Source organism: Ovis canadensis, chromosome 15 (assembly GCF_042477335.2).
Source record: "Ovis canadensis isolate MfBH-ARS-UI-01 breed Bighorn chromosome 15, ARS-UI_OviCan_v2, whole genome shotgun sequence".
In the NCBI taxonomy this organism is placed as follows: Eukaryota; Metazoa; Chordata; class Mammalia; order Artiodactyla; family Bovidae; genus Ovis; species Ovis canadensis.
In genome coordinates, this window is record NC_091259.1 from 61597589 (window position 1) to 61621989 (window position 24401).

Below are 24401 nucleotides of genomic sequence, written 5' to 3' on the forward strand. Positions count from 1 at the left end.
GTCACTGATGAATTTTATTCAAATCATTGAAAATGTGATGGAATCATCATATTTCACTTGAAGGTGTTACTATCTAAAGTACTTGATGACTGGGACATCCCTGGTGATCCAATGGTTGGAAATCCGCCTGACAATGCAGGGGACATGGTTTTGATCCCTGGTCTCAGAGGATTCCATGCGCCTTGGAGCAACTAAGCCCATTCATTGCAACTGCTAAAGCCTGAGCACCTAGAGCCTGGGCTCTGCAGCAAGAGAAGCCACAGCGATGAGAAGCCTGAGCACCACAGTGAAGAGTAGCCCCTGCTCGCTGCAACTAGAGAAAGGCCATGCACAGCAGCAGGGACCAGCACAGCCCAAATAAGTAAACAAAAGAGCGATGACCAAATAGCATGGATATTATCCTCAAACAGCAATCCCTTAAGAGGGGCTCTAGTAGAGACTGATGTAGCCTCTCTCTGTGAATCCAGTGTTCCCTCAGGATTCGCACAGATCCCTGGTTCTCTTATTGAACACTAGGAAAAGTTGTTGGCTTATTCAGGGGTCTTGTAGAAAAAAAAATATAAGTCACTGAACACTCAGCCCAGCTAGATGCTCACCCTCAGGTAAGAGCAGGCCCTCAGGGAAGCAAGACCTACACAGCCTGGTTAAGCAGAAGGGCTCTTCAGTTCTCCATCTCACATGCTCAGGGAGCAGGGAGGCAGGCACACCCAGGTTCACTTGAGTTCTCTCTTCCTTTTTTGCCAAGCTCCTCTAGTTGGATCCACATATGCGAAATGCTTTCTATGAGATTCCACTGGGCTGGTCTTTAAGTAACTACACTGTTCTCCAAAACTGTGGGCTATATTCATTCAACCAGGCATGCCTTACCTTTGATTTCTAGGAATTTCAGGACAAGACTTGTGTGGCCCTCACAGATACATCGCCCTTTCTTCACAGTTCCAGGTACACTTCTGTGGCATGAACGGCCAAACTGAGTAAACCCTGTTTACATTTTGGATATTTGGGAAGAGATTAACAACTCACTCTAACAGTCCCAACATTTTTTTTTTTTTTTTGGCTTCACTGTGGGGCATGCCTTGTCTTAGCTCCCTGACCAGGGATGGAACCTGCACCCCTGCAGTGGAAGCACAGAGTCTTAACCACTGGATCACCAGGGAAGTCCCAAAGTCAGATATCTTTTCTTTTTTGGGCCATGTCGAGCAGCTTGTGGGATCTTAGTTCCTTGATCAGCAATTGAACCCGGGCCCTTGGGAGAAAGCAGAGTCCTAACTACTGGACAACCAGGATATTCCCTATTTTTAATTAGAATTCAGTGTATTGTGACTACTATTATTTTTACAGTGTGATTTTGAGTGATATAATGTCTTCTTATAATAGATAAAGAGGAAGGCATCATGATAAAGGCTTCCTTCATGGGCTTTCTCCTAGGACCGGAGGAGAATACCCAGGAAGGCATCCTCTTGCGTCATTGGGAAGGGGCAGGAGATGAACTACCATGGAGACTCCAGAGGTGGTGTTTACATCAAAGAATTCTCCATGGTCTGATCCTTAGCTTTGAGTCTCCACAACTTGGTTTTGTGAGTATCTCAGTAAGATGCAAGGATATTTATATGAGCCACACTACTAAGAACTGATCTAAAACCAGAATTTGTTAATTAATTTCTTTGATAATCAAACTTTGATTGACACTGGGCCTGAGCCAGGCCATATCCTAGACTCTGGGTGTAATGAACAAAATAGACTTGGTCTCTGCACTTAGGAAGTTTACGGTCTAGTAAGAGAAACACATAAATAGGCCATTCCAACCCAGTGAGGTGAGTGTGCTAGTTACGGGAACAACTAGAAGAGGCCCAATTCTAGAGGAAGTGACAGAGGGAGATGACATGGAGAAAAAGCCTATTCCTGATTTCCTTACCTCAGTGAGGGTTGTCACTAAGCATCTAGCCGTGACGTCATTTTCAATTCTCCCCTCAACCTCAGTCCATCACCAAGGTACATTAGATCCACAGCAAGTTTCTTTGGTTCATCCATTTCTTTCCATCTTCCCTGGTCCCTCTGTACAGAGTCCCCCCAGAACTCTGTTAAGGCCACGATTATAGGATCAGAGCATCTCAGCATCAGAGGTGTTTCAGTTGGCTTCTAGGACCAGACAACCAGTGAGCGAAGCTGTCAGGAACCGTGGCACATTGGAAAACCCTTTCCCATATAACGGGAAAGGAGAGTGCTGGTATGAGGAAATGTGGGGCCACAATTTTGCTAGATATTTCTATATTTTTAAGAAAAATGTAAAACAGTTTTATAAAGAAATTTTCTAATTTTTTAAATAGAAACAAACTTCAGATTGAAAATAAAAGTGTTCGTCACAAGGAAACTTTTTCTCTTTTTTCAATTTATTTTTGTATCTATATAAGATGATGGATGTTAACTGAATCTTTTGTGGTAATCATTTCATGATATGTGAATCAAGCCATTATGTTGTATGCCTTAAACTTATACATTGATGTATGTCAATTATTTCTCAATAAAACTGGAAAAAAAAAAACTGTTGGGAAAGTTTAAGGCGTGAAGTGTCCTGATGCCTGAAAGTAACTTTGAAATGTATCAAAAGATGCATTGTTGGGTAGATAGAGGCAAGGATAAATATCTGATAAAGCAAATACAGAAAAAAATGTTAATTGCAGCACCTAAGGGATGCATATATGGGTGTACACTGTATAGTTATTCCAACTTTTCTGTATGTTTGAAATTTTTTGTAATAAAATCTGTGAGGGGAGATTTTTTTTAATTGAAAAAGAATTGTGAGCCATTACCGTGACTTCTGTTACAAGCTGTAACATACTTTATGAACGTGAGGTAGAGGTAATGAATTAATAATATAAAGTCCTAAAACAGTCCTTAGAATATTTAATACATACTATATATATATATTATCAGTTTGCAACAGAGGAAGTGGACACAAATTGGAAGAGATAGGTGCCTCAGTGAATTTCTCTGAGGGCTTTCAGCCCAAAAGTGCTTTTACTTTTTTTCATTAAAGAATAAAGTTAGCAGATAAGTGTGTGTTTATACTTGGTTTTAAACTGATGAGAACTGGGCTCTAATTAAACTGATGAGAACTGGACTCTAAACTTCTCTGAATTTTTAAAGCTCTGATTGAGATATTGGCTCCTCTGTCTATGGGATTCTCCAGGCAAGAAAACTGGAGTGGGTTGCCATGCCCTCCTCCAGTGGATCTTCCTGACCTGGAGATCGACCCCTCATCCCTATGATCGACCCCTCACCACTCTCTCTCCTCCATTTGCAGGCGGGTTCTTTACCGCTAGTGCCACCTGGAAAGCCCAGGTTTCTGGATATTGTTGTTGTTCAGTCGCTCAGTTGTGTCCAACTCTTTGCGACCCCATGGGCTGCAGCACGCCCGGTTTGCCTGTCCATCGCCATCTCCCGGAGCTTGCTCAAACTCATGTCCATTGAGTCGGTGATGCCATCCAACCGTCTCATCCTTTGTGTCCTGCCCTTCTCCTCCTGACTTTAGTCTTTCTGAAGGCAGTATCAGGGTCTTTTCCAATGAGTCAGCTCTTTGCATCAGATGGCCAAAGTATTGGAGCTTCAGCTTCAGCATCAGTCCTTCCAATGAATACTGAGGATTGATTTCCTTTAGGATTGACTGCTTTGACCTCCCTGCAGTCCAAGGAACTCTCAAGAGTCTTCCCCAACACCTCACAGTTCAAAAGCATCAACCCTTGCACCGCGCTTTTCTCTTTCCTTTTACCAAAGTGAAAACTACACTTCCCATGAGCGCTCACAGGCGTCGACGTCGCGCAGTTCTTTGTCGTCGCACAGCGACCTTTATACGCACTTCCGCCCGCTTGCCACTTCCTTTCCTTTCGGCGGCTCGCGTCGGCAAGATGGCCGTGCAAATTTCCAAAAAGAGGAAGGTGAGATCCCGGGGCCCGGTTGCAGGGAAGTGGCGTTTCGCGGGTCAGGAGCCTTTCTGGGTGCTATTGCGAGACTTATAGCTCTTCGCTATACCCGGGGCAGCGGCCGGACTGTGTCGCTTTCCCGTGGGCTGCGGATGGCGGTGGATTGAGCGCAGGCCCGTGGCTGCTGAGAGCGGTATGGCTGGGATAGGAGAGAAGGATTTCTGCCGGTTCCGGGCGGAGAGCAGAGATGAGCACTGAGGGCTCCTCCTGCCGTGGAGGAGCGCTTGTGAGCCTTTCTTAGTCAGTAGTTAGTAAAGTTACTAAATGTGATGTTTTGAATGCATGAGCCTTTCCCTCATCTAATGATAGCTTTGAGAAAGGGAGGTAGCAGTGTTCGCTTGCCTTCTTCCTAGGCTTGTCTGGGTGCAGGCTTCTGACCCCAAGGACCTCAGTTGGGAAGGTTACTGACAATTTCTTGTTCTGTCTTGGGGTCAAGGAAACGTTCTGGGGAAATAAGGGAAGGGATCTGGGGGAAACGGTTTGATAATGTAAAACCCTTCAATGAAGAGGAGATGACGAGTCTGACTGGAGGTGTTCTCTTTGTCCAGGTGACCCCTACCCTGTGCCGCGTTCTGTGGCACAGTTTTAAGGGCCTGGGTCAAAGTTAACTTCCAAAAGATGACTTAGAGGCATTTGTCTGAGAAGGGTTGCTCTGTTTTCTCTGGAACAAGGCAAAATAATTAATGATGGGTCGTTGGTTGGAGGTGTTGAATCTTGATTAGGGTTGCATTGACTGGGCTAGAAACCTGAGCCCATGTCCAGATCCTCATTTTCATTTTGCTTTTGGTTAGTTTGTCGCTGATGGCATCTTCAAAGCTGAACTGAACGAGTTTCTCACTCGGGAGCTGGCTGAAGATGGGTACTCTGGAGTTGAGGTCCGAGTTACACCAACCAGGACAGAGATCATTATCTTGGCCACCAGGTAAAAAATTCATTTTTCTGGCCATCACCTGTAATTGTTGTCTGCACTAAGGTGATTTCTTCTGTAAACGTAGCAGAACAACAGTTGAGTCGTAGTGAATGAGTTTTTAAGCTGCATTAAAAAAAAAGATAATCTCTTAGTTCTTGTCATCCAAAATTTATGCTTTCCTGTGTCAGATGAATTAGATTTTTACTACCACACGTGTGCAAGGTTTAAAATTACATCTGTAATGTTATGAGAGCTGTGAATTGTCACTCTTCATTTTCCCCAGGACACAGAATGTACTTGGTGAGAAGGGCCGGCGGATCCGGGAATTGACTGCTGTGGTTCAGAAGAGATTCGGCTTCCCTGAAGGCAGTGTAGAGGTGAGTGATCCTGGCTTGTGCCAGAGGCTACTCTGGAGCTAGAAATGGCTCTTCAGGATGGTGCTGTGCTGTGCTTTGTCGCTCAGTCGTGTCCAACTCTTTGTGACCCCCATGGCCCCAAGGCTTCTCTGTCCATGGGGATTCTTCCAGGCAAGAATTCTGGAGCTGGTTGCCATGCCCTCCTCCAGGGGATCTTCCCAACCAAGCGATTGAACCCAGGTCTCCCACATTGCAGGCGGATTCTTTACCATCTGAGCCACCAGGGAAGCCCTCTTTAGGATGGTACTTCTGAAAACTCATATTATCACCCTGAAAGCTTACTTGTGATCAGTGAGTATTACAAATGGATTGGTATTTTGTTGAAGGTCTTTTAATAAGCAGTTGGCAGCAGTTTATACCCATCTTGGAATTAGTAATGATACATAGGAGAGGTTGGCTGTCCATTGATCTCCATGATTTGGCTGTGGAAAGAGGTGGGGGTGGGAGAAAAATGAGGAATGGTTCAGTTCAGTCTACGTCCCTGAGTGTTTGTTAGATGTGGGCATTAGAAGTGCTTTAATACTTGGGTAGTACAGTGAAGGGCTTCCCAGGTGGCTTACTGGTAAGGAATCTGCGTGCCAATGTAGGAGACGCGGGTTCAGTCCCTGAGTCAGGAAGATCTCCTGGAGGAGGGCATGGTAACCTACACCAGTATTCTTGCCTGGAGAAGAAGAGGACCCTGGTGGGCTGTAGCCAATGGGGTTGCACACTCATCCACTAAATGAGAACAAATAGAGTGATACATAGAGTGGTGTCTGCTTGAATCATGAATGTGCTGATTTTTAGTTGAAAACGGTGGTGAGTGTAACAAGTTTAAGAATGTGCCTTGTTTTCTTTAAAGCTTTATGCTGAAAAGGTAGCCACAAGAGGACTGTGTGCCATTGCCCAGGCAGAGTCTCTGCGTTACAAACTCCTAGGAGGCCTTGCTGTGCGGAGGTAAGAGTCCTTATGAATTGTGTCCTTTTGTGAATCAGTATATCAGCTATTTTGTTAATTTAGTAAGTGGACTCTGACAGGCTCAGCTAGTCTCTGAGGGCTTTAACAATAAGACATTGTCAATCCATGTTGCAGCCTAGTTAGAAAGACTAGTAAAGACAAGTGTTTAAAAAAGCGAGTGGTGTTAGTAGAGCACGGTGGGAGTATGAATGTAGGATGGGGGTGGGGAATGGTTTGGGTTCATGTTGAAGTCATTCACATACATTGTGTGGTGGTAACTCTGGGGATTCAAGAGAGAAGACTCATTGCTGAGAAGAGAGCTTAAAATCTAGTCAGGTATGCCCAGTAGGTATTTATAGATAGTGATGTGAGGAACAGAGGACATGAGGTGGTTAGATTGGCCCCGGAGCTGAGCTTGCTAATAAGATTTCAGCTGGCAGTTCCTTGAGTAATTTCACTACTTGGAGTAAATAAAATGCCTTGCTTGGGTGTTGGGAATTCATTAATCCTTAATGCAGAACCTTGGGAGGTTTTTCAACAGAGGAGGGATGTGAAAGCTGTGCTGTAGACAGGTTCCCATGGGAGGAATGCTGTAGGCAAGGATGTGCAGAAGACTGCATACCCGGTTTGACTGCCATCTCCACCACGTACAATGGTGGTAAGTTTGGTGCCTGGGCCAGCATCAGTGTTGCCAGTAAGAATTGATGAGAAATAAACATTTTCCGTTTCCAACCCAGACTCACTGAATTGGGGAGTGAGGGGAATACAGCCCAGCAAGCTGTCTTCATAAGCCCTCCAGGTGAATTTTGCACACAGTGAAGTTTGAGTGGTTCGTTTTGACCTTGAGACGATTCTATAGTGTTCAGCCAAGTTTGGAAAGCGCTTGATTAGGAGGAACTTGATGTCAAGCTCTGGTCACACTTACTCACATTAAAGGAACATTGAAAGTGTTCAAGTGCAGACTGAGTTCTGTTTTGAAGGAGGGTGGGGTTGGGTGGGCATGTCTGGTGATGTCACATGGCGCTCTGTCTCTTGTGCTCCCAAAGGGCCTGCTATGGCGTGCTGCGGTTCATCATGGAGAGTGGGGCCAAAGGCTGCGAGGTCGTGGTGTCTGGGAAACTTCGAGGACAGAGGGCTAAATCCATGAAGTTTGTGGATGGCCTCATGATCCACAGTGGGGACCCTGTTAACTACTATGTTGACACCGCCGTGCGCCATGTGCTGCTCAGACAGGGTGAGTAGCCAGGAGTGCTTGGTGCAGTGGGCCTGAATGGGTAGACGTGGTTTTACATATGCTCTCCAGTGTTTGGGGAATCTGGAATGTAGTGGAACATGTTTGTTCTCTTTGGGCTCATTGTTTGCTTCATTGAAGAGTTGGTTTGTCCTTGTCTCAGCCACCGGTGTACCCTTCCGTGATGATACGATGACGAGTCAGAAAAGGCACGTTCTGCTCTCGGTCCTTGTCGGTGCCACGTTCTGTGGCGCTGTGCATGGGTTCCTTTTGCAAAGTGTCCTGTTCATTGATTGATTAGAGGCATTTGTCTGAGAAGGGGCCAGACACAGGATGCTTGAGTAACCTGTTCTTCTCTTCCTTCTGCTCTGTTCTGTTGTGTAGTGGGGGGCAGTGGAACTATAGGTAGGTCTTAACTGTGGCATCTTCTAGGTGTGCTGGGCATCAAGGTAAAGATCATGCTGCCTTGGGACCCAACTGGTAAGATTGGCCCTAAGAAGCCTCTGCCTGATCATGTGAGCATTGTGGAACCCAAAGATGAAATACTGCCCACCACTCCCATCTCTGAACAGAAGGGTGGGAAGCCAGAGCCGCCTGCCATGCCCCAGCCGGTACCCACAGCATAATAGGTATGTCTGTAAGGGCCTCTTGGGGCATAATGGAACAGTATTCCACCTAGTGAATAAAAAGGTTACACTTGCTTTACATGAGAGGACTCAGATTGGAGCCAGGGATTCATTTAGCCCTGGTATTCTTTTGGGAAGAGTGTTTGCACTGTCTTCTTTAGTTCAAAAGTTTCAGGTCACTCTTACTAGTAATTAGCTGTTCCTCCCACAATCCGTTAAAATGGTGACAGGCCTCACCTATGCCTAGTGCCTGTTGTGGTTTGTTCCTAGATATTCTGTGTGTATTAATTTCCATGCAGACCCGATACTCAGGTGAATTTTCTGTTCTTACTGTACTTTGTTTGCTTTTAGGTCTCCTTGGCCGCTGGATCTGGAGTCTGAATGTTGCTCTGCAAAGACCTTTAATAAAATCTTTTTAAAAGACATGTGGCCTACCAGACTCTGCATCTAGGATTCAGGCTGAGGGTCATGTCACCCCGTGGGAGCATTGCTTGATCGATTCTTAGGACTGCCTGGTTCACAGTGTTTCTGTGCTTTCCTTAAAAATCCTGTTGGTTTCAGTGTGGGGAGAGGGGCAGAATGAGAGAACCCAAGCGGAAGTAACCAAACCCTGTCCTTGTGGGGAGTAAATCTGGTGATGGTGAAGACTGATAATATATTAACAGGACAGCACCTTGATTGCCTCAACTTGAAATTCAGGGTTAAAGGAAAGCAAATGCTGAAGAGCCTGATGTTCAGAAGTAGGTTCACCTAAGCATTATAGAGCTGTGATCAGAATCTACATCTCTGTGTCCTTGTTCTCTTAACCATTATCCTCTAGGAAAGTATAAAGGGTACTTAAATTAACTACCGTTCAGTCTGATGATTTTTAAAGTTTTATACTGATATGTGGAGAAGGCAATGGCACCCCACTTCAGTACTGTTGCCTGGAAAATCCCATGATGGAGGAGCCTGGTAGGCTGTAGTCCATGGGGTTGCTAAGAGTCAGACATGACTGAGGGACTTCCCTTTCACTTTTCACTTTCATGCATTGGAGAAGGAAATGGCAACCCACTCCAGTGTTCTTGCCTAGAGAACCCCAGGGATGGGGGAACCTGGTGGGGTGCTGTCTGTGGTATCGCACAGAGTCAGACAGACACGACTGAAGCGACTTAGCAGCAGCAGCAACATACTGGTATGTATTTATAAGAAACTGGATTGTCTTCATTTATTCAGGTGAGACTCGTGAGGGACAGGCTGGCATGAAAATCCTACAAGACTAAGGGTAGTGAATTAGGTTGAGAGCATACTGACATCTGTGTTGTCCCCTTTTTAACAGAGCATTGGATGTTTCTACTGTCTAGACGGTAATACCTTAGTTGTTTTTGTCAGTGTTAGTGGAATTGAAACCATGTCTCAGTGGTAAAAGTACTCCCCTCTAGAATTCTCCAACCACTGGAATAGCTGTTGTGTTAATCACTGTTTACTGTGTTCCATGGAATGGGCTCATGTATGTATATTTCATCTTGTGGCTAGGAACTAGAGCCTGAATACCAAAACATTCCCGTTACTCGGTGGTGGCACATGTCCAGGAGTGAGTCCTTTCTCAAGCTGAAGTAAGTTTTCTGTAAAGGGTCGAGAGAGGTGGTTGCTGAAAATTGGAGTGTTTGAGCTGAGCTGAGTGTTTGAGCTGAGCTGAGGTGTCGGAAAAGACTTAAGAGTCTGTTCGACTGCAAGGAGATCAAAGCAGTCAATCCTAAAACAAATCAGTCCTGAATATTCATTGGAAGGACTGATGGTAAAGTTCCAATGCTTTGGCCACCTGATGCTGGGAAAGATTGAAGGCAGGTTAAGGGGAGGACAGGATGAGATGGTTGAATGGCATCACCAAGTTGATGGATGAGTTTGAGTAAGCTCTGGAAGTTGGTGACGGACAGGGAAGCCTGGCATGCTGCAGTCCACGGGGTCACAAAAGTCAGACGTGACTAACAGTCAACATTTTCTATGTCAGAAGGTAATTTTTTTCTATTTTCTCCCTCAGAAACAAGATTTTTACATTTCATGAAAGTTTTATTTCTTCTTTAACAAGTACAGTAGTACCTGCACATGCACATCCCTTATTTGCAGCGGATACACCTCAGGCCCTCCAGGGGTGCCTGATACAGCAGGTGGGAAACTATGTACACTAAGTTTTTTCCTACACTAATGGGTGGGTAAATACACAGCATAGATACATTTTAGACTTTTGAATCCAAGACTTCCTTGGTGGTATAGTGGGTAAGAATCCACCTGCCAGTTAGGGGACATGGGTTTGATCCCTTATCCAGGAAATTTTACATGCTGCAGAGCAGCTAAACCTGTGCACCACAACCGCTGAAGCCCTCATTCCTGGAGCCTGTGCCCTACAAGAGAGACCACTGCAAGGCACTGCAACTAGAGAAGGCTGGGTGCAGCAACAAAGACCCAGGGCAACCGTCAATGGAAAAGAACCCAGTGAGTCCATAGAGGGATCGTGTGATAGCGAGTTTTATTCTGTTGTGTATGAAGTAAATGAAGTCTTCCTAGTTCCTTTGAAGCCCACTAAGAATTCCAGTTATGTAGCTTACTGAATGATAACAACTCAAATTTGGCAGGCAATCTGGGAACCCAGAGAGCCGGGGGACCCTGTATATATGGTCTAACCAGTGGTTCTAGGACATTAGGACACGTGGCTGTGGCTGTCACCTATTGCTTGTGTTCCTGTGAGCCTCTCCAGGGATAAGCACTATGTCTCCCCTCGTCAAGTTCCAAGTCCATAAGATCAGGGACAATACCCTGTCTGGGGTGGAGGGTGTTAGGTCTGCCCAGGCCTGACACCCTCCTCAACAGCAGGAAAGAGCATTGGCACTTGGCATAAGCAAGCACTGGGGCAAATGGCCATCATGGGAGAAACTGGGCAGTCTGCCTAGCTAGACAGAATTGTTAAGCCTGGGGAAGATGCCCATGTCTCTGGGGAAAGCTTGCCCTGGCTTTTACCTGGGTAGGCAATAGAGCACCTTCTTTGCCTTGTTCTGGTGTTTTCCACTGGGTGGGAGCAGGCAGGCTCTGAAGCTAGGCCTCTATCCCACTGCCCTCCCCTTTTGCCATTATCAGCATGTCCAGATGGTCACAGGGTCCCTAATCTGGGATAATCGGAGGGTAGGAGCTCAGCTGGGACCCAGGCCTTTGTGCTGGGTGTGATGGGCCAGCCCCAGCTGGAGAGAGCATGCAGACAGGGCCCTGGGGCTTTGGAAGATGGAGAACAGCATGGGGCTGCCCTGTACTGAAGGGGATAGAGGAGCAGATGATAGCTCTTCAAAAGGCAATCTGAGTGCAAATAAGGGGAGTCCCAGATGGGGCCTGCCAGCTCTGCTGGGCCTTGCCTCAGAATCTGTGGCGTCCATCCTTTGTTCCCTCTTTATCCTCCACTGGGCTCACCCCTCCCGACCCGACAGTTTTATGTTGCTGCCCCAGAGCCCCAGCCAACCCAGCTATTTATAATGGCATCAAGAGCTTGTGACCCCCGTTTATGCTGGGGCGGTGGCACGTCCAGATGCAGAGCTGGACTCATTGGTGTCTCAGAGGCCTGTGACACTGGTGCCCACTACCCTGGGCTTCCAGTTTGCTGTGAGCCTTGACCCCAAGTCTGCTCAGGGTTCTGCAACTGTCTTTGTTTTGTTTCAGCTTCTTTCATGAATGGAGGAGCCCCACCTTGGACCAGGCTTATAGCAGTGAGCCTGGGTTTGGAATCTGTTTTTAACACCTTTATCCCAGAGTCTGAATCTAGAAGCTTGAGCTTCTGCCTTGTGTTTTACAGTTCTGTTTCTGGTCCTCAGACATGTTTGCTTACTTATGAGCTTATGCCTCTTTTTAGTTGTCTGATTTTTATTTTATCCATCACTGAAAGTGTTAGTTGCTCAATCATGTCTGACTCTCTGTGACCCCATGGATTGTAGCCTGCCAGGCTCCTTTGTCCATGGAATTCTCCAGGCAAGAATACTGGAATGGGCTGCCATTTCCTTCTCCAGGGAATCATCCCAGCCCAGGGATCGAACCCTGGGTCTCCTGCATTGCGGGCAGATTATTTACCATCTGAGCTAGCAGGGCTAGGTGGTTAAATTGGAGAGGATGGTTTAGAAAGGGAGAAGCATTCTGACCAGAAGTTCCTCTTAGATTCTGAAGCTTCATGAAATCTGTGGGCTATATATTCTGCCTTCTACTAAGTATGTGGCCTTGGGAGAGCCTTCTTATCTTACAGATATTAGTAACTAGCTGACTAAAAGTTTTTTTTTTTTTTTAAACTTGATAATCTGAAATATGGGCTTCCCAGTTGGCTCTAGTATTAAAGAACCCACATCTCTTATGCAAGAGACATAGGAGATGCAGGTTCGATCCCTAGGTCTGGAAGATGCCCTGGAGGAGGGCATGGCAACCTACTCCAGTATTCTTGTCTGGAGAATCCCATTGACAGAGCCTGGTGGGCTACAGTCCATAGGGTCACAGAGGGTTGGACATGACAGAAGTGACTTAGCACAATTTGAAACAAGAATAGTGACTGTGCCTGGGAGGAACGTGGGAAGGGATGGATTGGGAAATAGGGGGACCTACAAAGGCATTTGTAATGATCTATTTCTTAAGTTAGGTTGTGGGAACACAGATATTTATTAGAATTCTTAAACTGTACAAAATATATTTCTTTTTATGCATGAAATATTTCATGATTCTTTAAAATGTCCATACTGTTATTACAAAGGTAAATGAAGTAACATGAAGTGCTGAAGTGCTTTGTAAAGAGTCATAGCAGGGAGCAGATATTGGGCATTACTTCTCCAGGCAAAGGAGGCTTGAGCTGGAATACAGACTCGACCTTTGAAGAAGGTTTTATTTCTATAAGAAAAGGGGCAGTAAGTTAAGATGCTGTTTACATGGAGGTGTCATAAGGGGAGCAGTGGTGAGCCTGAGTTCTCCCTCCCCTCCCACCTCCTGCCTCAAGTATGAGTCACCTGCCCAGGCTCTGGACGATGGTGACGCAGCCATGGGAGCTCGTGCAGCGCTGCAGGGACGGCTGGGCCTCCACCTGCCCACTGCTGGGGTCAAAGGTGAAGACCCTGTCGGTGCTTTCCCCGTGATCATCCCGCCCGCCGAGGATGTGGACTTTCCCATCACACACAGTCACGCCGCAGCTTTCCTGGGTGGACAGACGAAAAGACAATTAGCTATGTGGTCCGGCCAGGGGCTCCCTCTGTCCCTAACTGGATAGGCCAGACAACAAAACCTTGACCCACAGAGTATGAGCAGACAGTCTGGATAGTAGAGAAGTAGGAATTGGATGGACCTGACTTCAAGCTCTGGCCTGACCTTTACTAAATGAATGACCTTAGACAAGTCATTTCACCTCTCTGGGCCTCAGTTTCCTCACCTGCCAAGTAAGAATAACAGTACCTTCTTCATAACGTTCCTTTAACTTAATGAGAAAGCACATAAAGCATTTTACGTAGTGCCTGGATTATAGTAAGCACTCCAATAACAGTAATTACCACCACCACCATCTTCGGATCTCAGAGAAGCCAGAAATCTTAGGCTCCTAGAATTGTTGGAGATCAGAACTGGCAAGGACCACCAATCCATCCACATCCCTAGATACTCTCAGGAGCTTTGGAGAGGAAACAGAACAGTGAGGAGGGGCAAGGAATGCAGAGGCAGAACATCCGAGGGCCGAGCACCTCCCTTCTCTAACACCAGTGAGGCAAGGGAACTCAGCAAAGCCCCTCTCCGCCTCCTTCCTCCTCCCACAAGAAGCTACCAGGTAGTGGCCTACAGAGCAGGAGAGACTGCAGGGCCACTGAGACCAAGCTCCCCGTCCAAAGCTACAGCACTTCGGGGCTGGGATTCCAGGTTCTGCCTCACGTGGCGTTGCTGGTGGCCTCAACCTCTCTAAGGCCAGTCTTCCTACCTTTGAAGCCCAAGGCTGATTATCATTGTAAGGACCAAACTAGAGAACATGTAACACCACCTAACATGGAGTCAGACTCACTACCTCTGAGATCCAGATCCTTAGAAGTGAGTCTCTACCCTCCTCAATGGAACCAGTGCCAGGGCTGTACCCAGGAGCCTCCACTCACCACAGGGCTGGGGAGGACAGCTGCCTCCCCCCAGACATCTGTGCCAGGGTCGTAGGTGAAGATTTTGCTCATAAGGCCACCAACCACATAGATGGTGTTCTCCAGGGAGACAGCGTCAAGGCACCGCTGTGAGAAGGGAGCCGGTGACCGCAGGCTCCACCGGTCCTCCTTAGAATCAAAGCACTGCACCTGAGGGGCAGGAGTGGCAGTGGTGAGGCCTCAGCCCCTAACTGCCCTGCTGCCCACACCTCCACTTCTCTGTTGGGGGCGCTCATTCAGCACATTTGCCTATGTCCACCAGTTGTGAGCTTGGGTCCCTCCCCGCAAGTGTGCTCTGCCTGGTTCCACATTCTAGCCCCTCTCCCTGGACTCCTGTTGTCAAAAGTTTTCTCATCTTTCAAGGTCCAGGAAGAGGTCTGTGTCCCAGGAGGTAGAAGTACTGTCTGCATTAGCGCTGTACAGGGTTCTCAGAGCAGGTCCCCTATGGAGATGCATTCCTGGCTGCACAAACTGTCAACCCTCTTTCTCCTTTCTGGTGTGCTGAGGTCGTGACAAGGTTCCAGCTGGGGTGTCTTGCCGCCCCCATTCCTATAGCTGTCTTATAGGCCTCCTAGGCCCACAGGTGTTTATGCCCTCCACAATTTCTGAATGTTCGAACTGCTGCACAAGAAGGTGCTAAAGGGCATTCCCCCAGCCAGCCCAGGAAGCACACCAGGAAGGTGTGTGGGAGTGGAACTTTAGTGAGAGGCCTAGTTTTGGAAAGTTAGATCTTAGGGCCACATTCCTGTGAGGCCATCAGGGCAGGGAGGAAGCTGCCACAATGTTTTGTTCACAAAAAGCCTAAATGTACAAAATTTGTACATTTTTTGATAGATGGAGAATTTGATAGACTATGATTCAGCCACCCAGTAGACTATTACACAGACATCGAAATGATAGCTGTGAAGAGTTTCTAAGCATGTAGGAAGTACTTATACTTTGAAGAAGAAAAAGCAGGATAGAAAATTTTACTAGTGGAATGTAAAATTGAAACAGAAAAGCAAAAGTTAATTCAGAGGAAGCCTGGAAGACAATGTACCAAATATTAATAGCAGTAGTTATCCTTACCTGATGAGATTATGGTTTCTATTTCTGTTTTCTAAATTTGCAATAATAAGTGTATTATATTTTCGAATGGAGGAAGAGCATTTTAACTACCATTGCCCTCACTTAAGTTTTTAAATCTTTGAAACCCATATGGCCCCAGGCCAAACATTCAGGTCCAGACCTACTGTGTGACCTTGGAGTCCTTTTTCTGAATTCATTTCCTTGCCTGAAATATGGGGAGGATGACTCAGTGCTGTCGATTAAATCAAGAAAATGGACAAAGACATGAAAGAGGTAGCTTTGCTCCGGGCACGCAGCAGGCCTCCCCCGCGCTCTGCTGGCCCACCTTGTTGGTGCTGACGCCATCCTGCCCAGCGCCCCCGATCACGTAGAGCCGGCCGGCGCAGGGGGCCACAGCGGCTGAGCTTACTGCCTCGGGGAGCGGGGCCACGGACGCCCAGGTGTTGGAGAAGGGATCGTAGCGTTCCACGCTGCGCAGTCGACGCAGACCATCGAAGCCGCCCACTACGAACAGCTGTGGACGAGGAGGTCACCTTGAGTCAGGGCTGCCTGCATCTCCGCCCCACAGCCGCAGGCTGGGTGTGGAGAAACTGTCCCACCCAGGGAGCATCCCAGCTCCTGGCTCCGCCTCTGCCCCGGCCATTACTGATCCTCCCTTAGATTTTCCTCTATTAATGCGGACTGGTTTCTAGGATGGGTATTGAATGTGGATAGTGAAGTGAAGTCGCTCAGTCGTTTCCGACTCTTTGCGACCCCATGGACTGTAGCCCACCAGCCTCCTCCGTCCATGGGATTCTCCAGGCAAGAATACTGGAGTGGGTTGCCATTTCCTTCTCCAGGGGATCTTCCTGACCCGGGGATCAAACCCAGGTCTCCTGCAATGCAGGCAGACGGTTTAACCTCTGAGCCACCAGGGAAGCCCAAATGTGGATAAGATCTGCAAAATAACTGGCACCAAGTTAATGCTTATGGACAGCTATAAAAATTACTATAGAAATACTATAAAAATAGCTAGTAATTTCTTAAAGGTTTACCACCTAACTTCACTGACCCATTTTATTTGTATTTCTGAACTTGGGGTGTAACTTACAAAGATAATTGGCAGTTGTTTTTTTTTTTTTTTTTGTGGTTGGTCTTAAGTGGCAGAGTCAAGATTCAAACCTAGGTTCTTTGACCCCAGAGCCCACACCCTTGACCTCCTGACTACCAGACTGTACTGTCATTGCTATTTTTATTAGCATTACCATTATTAAGCAACTTGGAGCAAGTTCTTTTTCTTTTAGGTGCCCTAGATCCCTTCTTAAAAAGAGAGGATCCTAGAGGGCCCTCCCCGAGAAGGCTGCAAATCTCTGCCTTGGGCCCAGGGTGGCAGCGGCGAGGCGCCCCTACCTGCCCCTGCACCACCGCCATCTTGTGTCTCCACCGGCCCCTGCGCAGCGAGGCCACTTTGATCCAGGTGTGCAGATGGGAGCTGAACATCCACACATCACGGCTGTTGATGTGGCCTCCTAGGGGGAGAGAAGCAGCTGTTGTCCCCAGGCCCTCTTGCTATCCCCTATCCCCAGGGCACTCCGGGAGAGCAAGGGCTGTGTTTTATTCTCTGAATCTCTAGGGCCCAAATCTCAGGGAGGGCACAGTCCACTGGAATCAAATCGATCTTTGCCATTGTGCCATGACAACAGGGAAATTGTTGACTCCCTATAAAATTGTGTTGTCATGGGAATTAACTAATATAAGCTGCTTAGCATAATGCACAGCACATGGTGGGCTAGATAAAGAGAAGTGGCTAATACTAATCTGAATTGAAGTAAACACTGCTGAATAAGGGTGGAGTCACACCAGCGATTGGCTCTGCAGTACCTCTACAGCATGGTGGTGGTGGTTTAGTCCCTAAGTCGGGCCCCATGGACTGCAGCCCACCAGGCTCCACTGTCCATGGGATTTTCCAGGCAAGAATACCGGAGTGGATCGCCATTTCCTTCTCCAGAGGATCTTCCTGACCCAGAGATCGAACCCAGGTCTCCTGCATTGCAGGCAGATTCTTTACCGACTGAGCTATGAGGGAAGCCCACCTCTACAGTATCAACAACTGTAGGTTATCAAAAGGATCTGGTTGGAGGAAAAACAGAGGGCACGAAATGATGAGCCAATCCTGTGGGACTCCATTTATGGCCTCCACCCTCACCAGAAACATAGATGTCATTGCGGAGAGTACATGTTGCAAACTCTGAGCGAGCATAGCCGGGCAAGCTGGGCAGCGGGGTCCAGCGCCGGCTGTCTGGATGGTAGGCGTCGGTGAAGGGCAGCTTCAGGAGCCCCTTTCGGTCGCAACCACCGATGACCACGATCATTTCAGCTAGGTCCATGAATCTGGCAGGGGGACAAACCCAATGCTGGTTAAGCTACACCCAAGTTTCAGCCTTTTCACCCTCTCATAGACTGCACTATGTGGTCCTGCTCCCCTTCTGCTCCCCATCCTCCCCATGTTGGACTCTACCACTTTCAACCTCCCCTCTGGCTATTGAGGGGAAGAGGATCATTACTCCTGACCCCATGTTGCTGATCTCTAAGTTACAGGAAAAGAATGCTTACAAAGCCCTCACCCTTACTTAGAAAAGTTATCTTGTTTAATCGACTTTGGCTTTCCAAAGGTTATATAGCTGAAAGTAACAGAGCTAGAATTCAAGCCCATTCTCTTTACCTCCATCGGGGAGTAATTTTGCCGTGTCCCTCCTCCTATAACCATACCGTCTCCTAAACCCATCATCCCCTAATCACGAAATCCATTGAACCAAGGTACACACCCTTTTAGCAAAGCATTCTCCCCTCCCATTGACCCCTCAGACTTCTGACTCCACCAGAATTATTAAACCCTTTAGCCAGTTCCTACCTAATTCCTTTGACAAATACTGAACATCTTGTACTCTTGTTCCAGGCCCTGAGCTTACTGTTGGAGATACATTGATGACTAAGACAGACTGTCCCTTATTCCTTCGAGAGCGACAGACCATCCTAACTACTCCACCCAAAGTCTTTGGTCTGATGTTCCAGGGGTGGGAGTATGCCTCTTTCATTTTTCCCCAGCCTATTTTAACCCCTTACTAGACCGCGCTCCCTGAGGTTAAAGGGTGTCTCCAAATCACTCCGGAGACTACACGGGACAGTTTGTACATGAGAATTTTTCAAGGACCCAGAATCAAGCCTATGAAATGTCTGTTGAGTGTATGACAATCTCATTCAAGAGGCATGATCAAGTGATAGGATTAAAGGACGGTGGAGGATTGTGCGAGCTGCTGAAGAATGCCTGAGTAAGGCAGGGCGGGAGGCATACCTCCGCGGCCGGGCTCGAAGTGCGCTAGACTCGCGGCCCAGGATGAAACAGGCGCGGGCCTCTAGAAGCAGCGGGCGGCACTCGCTGCAGGCCTGCAGCAACTCATCGGCCTCCACCTTCTCCAGGAAGTAGGCGGGCGCCAGAAGGGGCAGTCGCACGTGCTCCAGCAGGCGCCGCAGCTGGCCGCGGCGGGCCGGCGCGTCGTGGCGCACCCAGCGCATGGCCGCCTCGAACACGGCCTCCTCATGCGCCACGCCCAGCGCCGGGTCTGCCAGCAGCGCTGCCACCTCGTCAGGCGTCAGCTCCAAGAAGTCAGCGTGGCGCGCCACTTCGGCGAACGCCTGGCGCAGCACGCGGCCGCAGCGCTCAGCCAGAGAGGCGAGGGAGAAGGCGGCGGCCACGCGGCGCAGCGCCAGGCTGTTAGCGGCGCGCAGGCGACCCTCGAGGAAGCGCGCGCAGGCCTCACGCAGGCCCGCCACGCCCAGCCGCTCAGCCAGCGCCAGCACCGCGGCCGCCTCGTCCTCGGCGCGCAACCGCACGCCCGCGCAGTACACGTAGTCGAGCACTACGGCCAAGGCCGTCGCCACCGCTGTCCCGGCGGGGCCTGGCGCCTCGGTCACCACGGGCACCACGGCCAGACCACGCTCTGGCCGCCCGGCCGCGAACAAGCTGCGGAAGTAGGCACTGCCCGCGCTAAGTGCCGCGCGGTGGCACGGGAAGTCGCGGCCGCCGGCTCGCAGCACCACGTCGGTGAGGATGCCGCTCCGCCGGTACGCGTTCAGGGTCTGCAGGACACGCTGCGCGTGGCAGGACCCCGCGCATGGCGCCTCGGAGCCCCACTCCGACTCCTCCAACACCGGGCCGTTCAGCATCCTGCCGGGCAAAAAACACAGTCAGCGTCGGCAAACCCACCTGGCTGGGGCCCTGCTAGAGGACAAGAGGCCCCTCTTCCATCATTCCTTCTTTAGTTCGCTAGTTTACCCAGGCAGGTGCACACGATCTTAACATGTGTTCCCCCCAGTCATGCAACCGCACTCCCTTCCATATACCCATCGAGATTCCAAATGGCCTCAAAGAGCTGGTCCCTGCTTACCCAACAGGCTAGACCCGTAGTTGTACCATCTCCAACCCCACTTACCCACTTCAGCCATATTGCTCTTCCTGTGCTTCAGGCTCGCTAAGCTTTTCCCTGTCAGTCTCAGCGGGAGACAGATGGCATACTTTTAACGGGTAATTTAAGAAGACTCTAATAAAGGGAGGATTTACAAAAGCATAGGCCGTGCTTTGGGACTCCTGCAAAGGATAAAGCAATGCCGCGTGGCTACCAACAGCCAGGAGACTTTACCTCCCAAGGTCTAAAGGCAGAGGGCTGGGAGGTTATTGGGAACTATACAAAATACCTGTATGAGAGCCCTCTGACAGGAGCTGCAGCCTTTGGTCAAGGAATTCTGGTGACCTCACAAAGATCCAGTATGTTTGGGGGAAGTAGGCGCTAACCCCCTCTCCTCATCCCATCTGCTCGCCTAGGGATCTCTGTAGGTGCTCCCCATTAACCACACGCTGATTATTCTAGTTAATATCTGCCCCTCCCCCAAGAGTACAGGATCTGGCCCATAGTGGGTGCTCAGTTAGTGCCTGCTCAAGGTCGAGTGAATATATTGAGCTGGTGTTTATTCTGTGAAAGGCAGTGAACAAGATTGTCCCTGCTCTCCTGGAGCTTCCATTGAGGTGGGATCCCCTGAGGAAATACAGAGCATTAGGGGATCTAAGAAGGGGCACTGCACCCAGTTGGAGGGGAGTCAGGGAAGGCATCCTTGAGAAGAGACAGAAGAAGAGATAGAATTAGCCAGGTGAAGGAAAAGGAGTGGGAGGGAGGAAGTCTCCAGCTGAGGGAACAGCCTGTGCAAAGACCGAGGGAAAGAAGGCATGAGGTTAAGAGCCCGGCCTGGGAGGGAAGTTGACCCTCTTTCTGGTAAGTTCTCTGTTCTCTAGGAAGCCCTGTGGCAGGTGGTGGGAACACTGGCTCTAAGGACTAATCCAGGTGCCGATCCTGCCTCTGCCACTGACTCGCTCACTGTGCGACCTGTGCAACACCTGCCCTTTAGTTTCCTCATGTGAAACAGGGTCATAAATGCCTCCCTTGTGCAGTGGTTGTGACCTGGTGACTGTTAAATGGAATGTATGAGAAGTGCTAGGTTTATAGTACCAACTGAACAAATGTTTCCTTACATACTTTTACCCGGGAGGAAGGGAGCACATCACATGTTAGTTGCTTTTATGTACATAATTTCATTTGATCCTCAAAAACCTGAAGTTTCTTCAGACTCTTCCTTTTCTTTTTTAAGTTTGTCATGAGGAAGCAGTCACATAGATAGAACCTGCCCTTCAGAGGTTGCTGTGAGGGTCAAAGGAGGGGTGTCTGTGAAAGCATTCTGTAGCCTGAAGGGCTGTAACGAATTGCTTATAATTTGGCCATTATGAACATGCAGCCTCTGCTTCCATACCTCCAGGGACAGGGGGCTCACTCCTTTATGTGGCCACTTACTCTAGGGGAGCAGACGTCTGCTCTCTGCTCCTTGTCCTTCCCTCCATTCTCCTGATCCCAGCTGCCATGCCTCCTCTGAGCCTGCTTTGCCCTGGGAGTCAGAGCTTGCTTAGTAGTCAGTCTGGCTTTCACTGTTTATGCCTGGGCCATCCTTGCTAGTGGATCCCCTGTCTTAGCATCAAAGGAAATGAGCTCCATGGTGGGCAGGGTCCCAGCAAATTAACTACTTTGCCCAAGTAGAGGGGCTGAGCCCTGAACGCACTCTGCATGCCCCGTGGCTCAGCCACACTTGCCAAAGTGGGGGCATGTCTCAGGAGCAGCCCGGGACACTGGCAGGAGCTGGGAGGGGTCATGGGAGCACGCTGCCCTCATTCTGTTCTCCACTGGTTGAGAAGGCAGCCACACTCTGAGCTAAGATCCAAGAAGGCAGATCTCATCAGCGTCAGGAAGGACTTCTCTCTGCAGAGATGTCCTGGCACAAGGGGAGAGGGAGGGAGTCCCCTTGGGGGAAGTGCAGCAGTGTTTTTTCATTCATTCTCCTACTGTTTACGGCACTGGCACTTAGAACACCCTGACACATCAGACCGAGTTTCCACCCTAGGGATTTCCCGTCTGGGGGCTGAAGAATGCCCCACTGGAACATGAAAGGTAGGGTTCCCTGGGCAGGGCTTGATTCAGTTTTCTCTCATCCCAGCTAAGATTCTAGGTACCTCAAACTGAGGGTCCTGACACAGACTGAGGTACCCAGCCCCTAGAAATTGACATGTCACCCTCTTTTTCACACTCACACCCACACCTACACACACACACTCAGACTTGTAGACACCACACAGCCAGGGCAGCGCTGCTGCCTAAGTCCCCAGTTGTACCTGGCACTTACCTGGCCATGACCTCTCCTGGGCACTCTGCAGCTGCTGCTCCTGCACTGACCACTCCTGTTTGTCCTGCCGCCTGCACCCCTGGCAGCCTGGGTGCAATGTCCCTGCCACTCTGCCTGGACTCCCGCTCAGGCTCAGCTGCAGGAGGACAAAGGGGATGGACGCTGGTCGGTGGGGGGGGAGTGGGGGGGAGGGGAGAGTTAAGGGGGAAGGGGAGGAGGGGACACTGGGCTTTTGTTCTGCTCTTGGACCAGCCCTGGGAGGGGGAGAAGGAGGAGCTGGGAGTAGGTGTAGGATTGACTGTGCAACTCTGGGATCCATGTGCCCAGATTGGGGGTGATCTGGCGCTGGTTGTGCCCTTGAGTGATACGTGGATGTGAGGGTGTGTGTGTGCGTGCAGGTGTTCCAGGGTACTTGTATGTGCGTGTGGGAGTGCATGGGGATGTGGTGACCGTGTGGCATTGGGGCAGATGTGACTAAGAATGCACCTGCGCAGCTTAGAGGTCTAGGTTTTCCTCCTGCCTCTGTGACTGTGCAGTGTCTGTGTTCCTGCTTTACAGCAGACATGTCATTGTGGGACTTTGTGTATCTGGTTACAGGCATTGCATGTCCCTGTCTTTGTCTGCATCTCTGTGTGATTGTTCATCTCTGTGACAGGGGTGTGTCTGCATACAACAGGGGGCTGTGTCTCGTGGACTGTGTGTGTGGACAGCGTATGGTCCCTGGCTCTGTGGCATGGTATGAGCTGAGATGGCTTTCACTCAACGGTGTACCCACCCTTGGAGTACAGTCAGGCAGGCGTGGTGGGTGTGGGGGAGAGAACAAGGCAGCTCTGGGCCGGCCTGGAGTCCTGGAGCCAGAGAGAGGTGGCGCCCTGGGTAGGTGTCTGATCATTTGCTGCCTCTATGCAGGGCCATTGGGCCTGGTGTCTTTGGGGCAGGCAAGGGGGGATTTGCCTTCATGGAAGAGGGCAGCAGACTCTGGGGAGGTTGCCTGGACAAGAACCTGGATGGGGCAGGACACCTGGGACCTGGCCCTGGCTCTGCCGGGATTCTGCGTGCAGCTCCAGGCGGATAACTGCCCAACCCTTAGCCTTGGTTCTTCATTTCAACAGGATTGGTAGTCTAGTTGTGGTTCCGGCTTCGTCTTACCAGGGTGCTGTGAAATCAAGAGGGGTTTGTGAAAGCCATGTGCCATGTGGAGTGGAGTGGGTGAAACTGGGATCCTGTTGGAACCCGCCCCAGCAACGCTCAGGCTGGCTGAGTTAGTGGAAGGAATTGTAATGGGAGGGGTCAGTGGCTAAGCATGTGCCCTGAGGCCTGGGGGAGTCTGTTCCAGGGACTCTGCTCCAGGGAATGGTGTATCCTGCTTCCCCCTAAGAAAGGATTGTACATGGCTCCATGTTAAAGGATGTGAGAGATTCGGGCACCATTTTACTGGGGACAGAGGGTCCAGAGAGGGCACTGGAGGGTGTGGGTAGGCTCAGCCTGGACAGGCCTCACCCAGTAAGGTCCAAGGTAGCAAGAGAGGAGTGGGTCTGTGGAGATGGCTGGAGGGAGGGGCCCTGTCTCCTGTTTCCCTGTGAAGGGCAGTCAGGCTGTCCTCCACAGACAGGGGGAGGTTACGAAGAGGGCACTGGGAAGGTGGGCTTCCCAGTAACCCCCCAGGTCAAGGGACAAGAGCCAGGGTTGAGCACAGGCTCAGCTGAGGGTGGAGAGGGGCCCAGCCATCTGCCTAGAGGGGGGACGGCCTCCATCTTCCCGTTGTTTGGGGTGAGGGGAGGCAGCCAGACTGCCTCTGTGTTGGGGGGTGCAGGGGTCCAGTGTAGGACCCTGGTGAGAGTGGGCTGCTGACTGGCTGTTCCACTCAGCACTCCCAGGCCCTTCTCCCTGCTCCTGCAGGCTCTAGGTTAACTCAAGTTGCCCAGCTGTGGCCAGGAGCCTGGAACATGCTGCCCAGTGGACCTAGAGGCACTGACTGGACAGGGAGGGGCTGGCATGAAAGACTGATTCCACTTTCCTGGGCAGGCCTGCCAGACACTGGAGAGGAGGTTACTGGGGTGTTTGGGTAGGGCAGTGTGCCCCACTGCTGACCCAGACAGTCCAGGTTTCACTCACACTTCCTCATGCCCAGGGAAAGCTGGAGCTGACCTCTGCCCCAGGAAGGGAGCACTTGGCAGATGTTTGAAAAGGGGAAAGGAGGGAGAGTCCCCCAACAGTTTCCAGAGGGACGGTCCTAGAGGTTAGTGTGGGGGCCCAGTCTGGTTTCCAACATTGGGAGGGATTTTTCTTTTCTTTTTCTGAATGAAGCCTCCAGAGCCCA

At 49.7% G+C, this 24401-nt stretch overlaps 2 protein-coding genes and 2 non-coding genes across 5 annotated transcripts; 3 read left to right on the plus strand and 1 right to left on the minus strand.

Moving 5' to 3' along the window:
• The first annotated feature begins 3847 nt into the window (after positions 1-3847).
• Positions 3848-8524, plus strand: RPS3 (ribosomal protein S3). Its single transcript, XM_069553155.1, has 7 exons — positions 3848-3935; positions 4772-4902; positions 5174-5267; positions 6148-6242; positions 7289-7476; positions 7906-8102; positions 8451-8524. Exons 1-6 carry the CDS (start codon positions 3906-3908, stop codon positions 8097-8099), a joined length of 732 nt encoding a protein of 243 aa, XP_069409256.1. The 5' UTR covers positions 3848-3905; the 3' UTR covers positions 8100-8102; positions 8451-8524.
• LOC138421434 (small nucleolar RNA SNORD15) lies at positions 4477-4626 on the plus strand. The gene has a single exon (XR_011249511.1). It is a non-coding gene; the product is annotated as a small nucleolar RNA SNORD15 (small nucleolar RNA).
• On the plus strand, positions 7650-7793 carry LOC138421433 (small nucleolar RNA SNORD15). The gene has a single exon (XR_011249510.1). It is a non-coding gene; the product is annotated as a small nucleolar RNA SNORD15 (small nucleolar RNA).
• A 4210-nt stretch (positions 8525-12734) lies between the features above and the next one.
• KLHL35 (kelch like family member 35) lies at positions 12735-22842 on the minus strand. Of its 2 annotated transcripts, XM_069553139.1 has the most exons (8): positions 22082-22842; positions 18657-19529; positions 17511-17695; positions 16715-16833; positions 15651-15839; positions 14219-14407; positions 13100-13284; positions 12735-12983 (listed from the first exon to the last, which is right to left on the minus strand). In XM_069553139.1, exons 1-8 carry the CDS (start codon positions 22087-22089, stop codon positions 12842-12844), a joined length of 1890 nt encoding a protein of 629 aa, XP_069409240.1. In that variant the 5' UTR covers positions 22090-22842; the 3' UTR covers positions 12735-12841. The 2 variants fall into 2 exon arrangements, with proteins under 2 accessions (XP_069409240.1, XP_069409241.1); XM_069553140.1 differs by lacking the exon at positions 12735-12983 and having other exon boundaries at positions 13011-13284; positions 22082-22229.
• Between the last annotated feature and the right edge of the window lie 1559 nt (positions 22843-24401).

What these genes read in the sequence shown, in the direction of transcription:
- RPS3 (XM_069553155.1), top strand. Translation starts at nt 3,906, where the DNA reads ATGGCCGTGCAAATTTCCAAAAAGAGGAAG. An exon ending in ATCATTATCTTGGCCACCAG is followed by an intron (nt 4,903 to 5,173) that starts GTAAAAAATTCA and finishes CATTTTCCCCAG; the next exon opens with GACACAGAATGTACTTGGTG. An exon ending in CCATGTGCTGCTCAGACAGG is followed by an intron (nt 7,477 to 7,905) that starts GTGAGTAGCCAG and finishes GGCATCTTCTAG; the next exon opens with GTGTGCTGGGCATCAAGGTA.
- KLHL35 (XM_069553139.1), bottom strand. An exon ending in CTTCGAGCCCGGCCGCGGAG is followed by an intron (nt 17,696 to 18,656) that starts GTATGCCTCCCG and finishes TCCCCCTGCCAG; the next exon opens with ATTCATGGACCTAGCTGAAA. An exon ending in ATGGCGTCAGCACCAACAAG is followed by an intron (nt 14,408 to 15,650) that starts GTGGGCCAGCAG and finishes CCTGCCCCTCAG; the next exon opens with GTGCAGTGCTTTGATTCTAA.